The sequence below is a fragment of the Atta colombica genome, unplaced genomic scaffold, assembly GCF_001594045.1.
Source record: "Atta colombica isolate Treedump-2 unplaced genomic scaffold, Acol1.0 scaffold52, whole genome shotgun sequence".
In the NCBI taxonomy this organism is placed as follows: domain Eukaryota; kingdom Metazoa; phylum Arthropoda; class Insecta; order Hymenoptera; family Formicidae; genus Atta; species Atta colombica.
Genome location: NW_017259542.1, coordinates 794,478 through 796,063, shown reverse-complemented (window position 1 = coordinate 796,063; position 1,586 = coordinate 794,478). Strand labels below are relative to the sequence as shown.

The 1,586-nt window shown below is 27.6% G+C and overlaps 1 protein-coding gene across 1 annotated transcript; it reads left to right on the top strand.

The window, feature by feature from the left end:
* The first annotated feature begins 636 nt into the window (after positions 1–636).
* LOC108691817 (voltage-dependent calcium channel type A subunit alpha-1-like) lies at positions 637–894 on the top strand. Its single transcript, XM_018199731.1, has one exon. It carries the CDS (start codon positions 637–639, stop codon positions 892–894), a length of 258 nt encoding a protein of 85 aa, XP_018055220.1.
* The last annotated feature ends 692 nt before the right edge of the window (positions 895–1,586 follow it).

The window sequence follows — 1,586 nt, the reverse complement described above, 5'->3', positions numbered from 1 at the left end:
AAAGAGCTTGAATGTAAAAAATAAGATACAGAGTATCAATTTTACATTTTTATCGTATGAGGATTAGTCATAACAGAATTTATTTTACTCAGGATTGATTTGATTTTTAGTATCTTTTGATAGCTTTTTTTATGAAAATCAAGTTTGAAATAAAAAAGTTATGATGATTAAGCGTAAAATAAAAAATCTTTAGACACCTTCTAAACAATTTAAATTTTATCAAATTTCCAAAAAGATATTTTGTAAATTATCGATATTTAATTTTCTATATTTTAATGTCAGTCAAATTTTTTTTCTGAAAAACCTTGCATTAATTATATGGAAATAAAGTAATAATATCTTTGAGAAAAAAAAATATCAAGAACTCTTTGAGAAAGAACCAAAACTTTATTAAATTGTATAAATTCTGAAAACAGAATTTTGAAACAGAATGTTAGCACGATAGAGGCATAGAATAACAATTAAGAATATCTATTAATGGTATATTAATTTTATCTTTAAATTAGGAATTGTAATTTCTCAGAATTCAAGCTGCGATTACAGAGAAGAAATATTTGGATTCTTTATAGGTTTTTATCTTATATAATCATATATATAATGTTTATTTGGATTTAATTAATTGATATATTTTTTAGGATGCTGGGTGGCGTGGGAGGTCGACACGTGTCTACGCGTCGGCGTGGCAGTAATCCGTTGGTGCGTGGAAGTGTGGGCCTCATCGGGTATGGTGCCACATCCGGGACCAGTGGTGGTCTCGGAAACACCGATGGAAACGCAACGCAGTTGGATGCGATGCCCCGATATGCCGCTAGGAGACGGAGGGCTGTCACCACCAGCGATCACAAGAGTTGTGCCCTTATACAGACGCGACTCAAGCTTGGCGATATTATGTGAGTGATCGTTCTTCCTCTCTGTTTTCTTACTTGAAGTTTTCTTTTAATTAATGTGTGAGCAGTTACCAACACGTAGAAGACATTCAGGAAATTTACGCGGAAAGTTTTGGAAATCTATAAAAAGAAAAATGAAATTTTGGATAAATAATTAATAAGATTCTTCTTATTAATTTATGCATTGCATTTGATGATAATTAACATGTATTACAGAAATACTTTCGGAAAATACTTATTCGTAATTCAATCTTATGTTATTTATCGGTAGTTTTAATAAAATATTTAATAGTTAACAGATTGAATATAGAACGATATTTATTAATTTTATCATCAACGTGAAGCTAAAAACTTTTTAAGAAATTTTTGTTGAGACTTTTGCTTAAATTATGCTTGTTATAAAATTTTAAATTTTATAATTCTTCAATATTAAATATTATAATATTTTTTTATTTATATCAAGAAATCTCTTTTATCAATAGCTCCTTAAATAGCATACAATGCTATATAAACACTATAAACACTAAAAACGTAAGTCATTTTTAGTGATTAAAAATATTTTTAAGGCATATAATATGTTTAAAAGATTTTAATGTTTTTAAGATGTTTTAAGGTTATTCCACATAAGTAAAATGTAGATCATAACATTTGTTATGATAATAAATCAGAAGTATCAATGATACTATTAAACATTTCTAA